The sequence below is a fragment of the Morone saxatilis genome, unplaced genomic scaffold (assembly GCF_004916995.1).
Source record: "Morone saxatilis isolate NCDOM2014 unplaced genomic scaffold, NCSU_SB_2.0 Contig8, whole genome shotgun sequence".
Classification (NCBI taxonomy): domain Eukaryota; kingdom Metazoa; phylum Chordata; class Actinopteri; family Moronidae; genus Morone; species Morone saxatilis.
The window spans coordinates 3,955,546-3,958,604 of NW_023340257.1; the positions used below are offsets into that span (position 1 = coordinate 3,955,546).

At 39.8% G+C, this 3,059-nt stretch overlaps 1 protein-coding gene across 4 annotated transcripts in view; it reads left to right on the forward strand.

The window, feature by feature from the left end:
- Positions 1-3,059, forward strand: part of poldip2 (polymerase (DNA-directed), delta interacting protein 2) — a 12,826-nt gene that overhangs the window by 3,641 nt on the left and 6,126 nt on the right. For 2 of the 4 annotated variants that reach the window (XM_035679589.1, XM_035679591.1), the window contains exons 2-4: positions 1,870-1,951; positions 2,243-2,340; positions 2,456-2,555. In XM_035679589.1, the coding sequence (XP_035535482.1) occupies positions 1,870-1,951; positions 2,243-2,340; positions 2,456-2,555 (280 nt within the window). The remainder of the gene's footprint in view (positions 1-1,869; positions 1,952-2,242; positions 2,341-2,455; positions 2,556-3,059) is intronic. The other 2 variants (XM_035679590.1, XM_035679592.1) reach the window with 1 other exon arrangement.

Here is a 3,059-nt window from a genome sequence, read left to right on the forward strand (position 1 = left end):
ATCGTGACAGGCCTACAGACATTCTTGACAGTAGATCTAACGCTGCATTCAGGAAATGTTGGAAGCTTTTTCCTGATCTCTCAGCCCCGGAGATATTTCACAGCAGTTATCCGCCATCTTACCAACCATGTTCCTTCTAACATTTTACCGTCCTCAGTGTACAGGGTTATATAATCTTACATTTATCACATCTGTCACTTTTGGCTCTGATAAATTGTGAGTATTTTTTTTTTTGTCATTTTGTACAGTTTTTGGACTTTTTATAGACAAATAAAAATAATAATTAGTTGCTTTTTACTATGGCTAAATGTCATTGGTGTAATGACTGAACGTTTCCCCCGGCTTTCTTTCAGAACAGGAGGTTGAAGTAATCACCCAGCAGCTGCTAAGAGCTCACTTCCAGCTTTCAGTGCATTGTAGCATTAGAGGTAATTGCCCAAAATCTGAGGCTCATAGCATTTAAATGTCAGGCTGTCTCAAGTCCAGCTGAAATCACGTTTAATCATTGCAGTCCCCTTTGCAGTCTGAAATACTGTTGAAAGGACAGGACGTGTTCATTTATGTGAGTAAGATAAAAGGAGACTTCAGGAGGAAACCTACTGTGGGCTGTTGTGTTGTGTACACTGCTTTATAAAAGGTTTGATTGGCTGTATGACAGTGAGGTCTATGGTTGGGATTTCATGGGAATATGTCATGTTACCTGGTTAAAATAATTGTGATTCACGATATTATGGCAATAATCATCAAAATATACTTAGAATTTTTCAAATGCCACGAAAGCATACCATAACATACCTTTTGTTAAGAAACATTATTGCATCGCAGACAGGACACCTAATGTCACTGTCCCTGTTCCTGTGTTCAGCCTTTTTCTGACTGTATCATTATATGTTTTATCCCATTGCCCATAACATAAATTCAAAAGAACAGAAGTTCTGATATGTTTTTTTTCTTCCTGATACCTAAACTTTGAACTTATCAGCTGATACAAGTGTCTTAAAACTATATATAGTTTTCTTTTTTTAACATGCCTCTGACCCTGTAGGATTTCTGCCATTGTTGAAGGTTAAAGAGAGAGATAATTTGGACTACTTCACAGGAGAACAGGACAAGGGATTTCCAGAGCAGATATGTGTGCGGTAGCAGATTTAAAAATGAAGTTTAATTTCAGTTGGACTTTCACTATATTTCGCATAGTAAAACCAGGTTACCTTGTGATTATTTGTGTGCAATACACATGATAAGGAAATAACCTTAAACCAACCTCCTGTGTAATATTAAATCCTCCATATATCCACCTCATTAATCCCCACTCTTCATCTCTGTGAAGATTAGCTTTGCAGGGAGCACAGTAAGTATGCGTGTTATTTATTTGAAGTGACCAGCTGTTGTTGTCAGTGGTAATATGTACTGTAAGAGTGTGTGTGTGTTGTTGCGAGGACATGGAGATTAGGTCAAACAGTCGCCCTGTTTGTTGACATCTGACAAGTCGAGGTGTTTAATTCAATCTTGTCAAAGTTGTGATTGAGATTACGACTGAGGAGAAGGAGAGATCCTGTAGGGATGAATGTAAATCGCCTCTACAGGAGGGAAAATCCTCCTCCTCTCCACAGCTGTGGGATTTCCTGTTGAGGCTCCTCAGGGACTTATGGGCTATTTGTGTTTGTCGATTATATGATGTTGTTTTGTTCTCAGTCACTGTGTTTTGAATACAGACCTGTATGTTAGTTTGTGATCATATGATTTTCTTTTGATGGCTAAAGTTGGTTTCTCACACACTCACACTCACGCTTCCAACGAGGACACAACGACAACACAACACAGCACACACACGGTCCAGTGTGTAATGGTGTTGCCTGTTTTTGGCAGGAACAGGCCTGAAGGGAAGATTTTGGAGACTGTGGGAGTGTTTGAGGCTGTGAAGCAGCACGGCAAATATGAAACAGGACAGGTAAGACTCGCACACACGTAAAATCCCAGATGGGCTACACTAGCTCCTAGGGGCTTTCGCCCTCATTACAAATTCATGTAGCACATATAGTATAATATTACTGTCCTGTGTTTGCACTGTGTGGACTGTTTTGAAGTTTTGTTAAATCAGTAGCTTTGTATTAAGAAAGTACATTTGCATGATCTTGTCAAGTGACTGTAATCTCATCTAATTTATGCTTTATTAAACCTCCTCCAGATATAATCTCACAGCAACTCATCCCATCTCTCCTTGTTGTTGTGCTCTCCTCAGCTGTTTCTCCACAGTGTGTTTGGCTACAGAGGCATTGTCTTGTTTCCCTGGCATGCCCGACTTTATGACAGAGACATCACCCCTCCCATGTCTGACAGGTAAACCTCCATCTCAGGCTGCAGCCTGCACCCACACGCGTCCTCGATGGCTTGGTTTATGGGTGAGACTTGTATAACTGAGATTCTTTTTGTCTCTCTGACTTTCTTCCTTCAGCAAACCTGAGCCCCCAGGAGCCCACGGCTCCAAGGAGGTGAAGGGGAAGACCCACACCTACTACCAAGTCCTGATTGACACCAGGGACTGTCCTCACATAGTAAGTCACTATATGCTTTTCCTTTAGGAGCACCAACTATTACCTTACATCTCACATGGACATTTGAGGGAGTTCAGAACAACCTAAAAGACGAACTATAAGATTTGAAGCTTTCTCCTCCAGACAGAGGCCGAGGACAAGTCTTAAATTAGCCTCTGTCTGGAGGAGGAAGTGTTCAAGTTAGACAGCCGTCTCATACACTAATTGTAACAATTGTATTCCTAGTTACTACACTTGCACTCAAACAGAACTGAAATTTGGTAAGAATATGTAACACAGGGTTTCCGCAGGTTTAAACAGGTTAAAGAATATACTTTTAAAGACACTTTTAAGACCATTATGAATGAAAAAAAATACAAATGATATGAAGCATGATTAATACAATTTATTCCCCAAAACATCTAAAAGTCAGACCGAAAACTGCTACTTATACAATAAACTTAACGTCATTAATCCAATCAAAATTTAATACCTGTCAAAATCATATTCAAGACATTTTAAGGC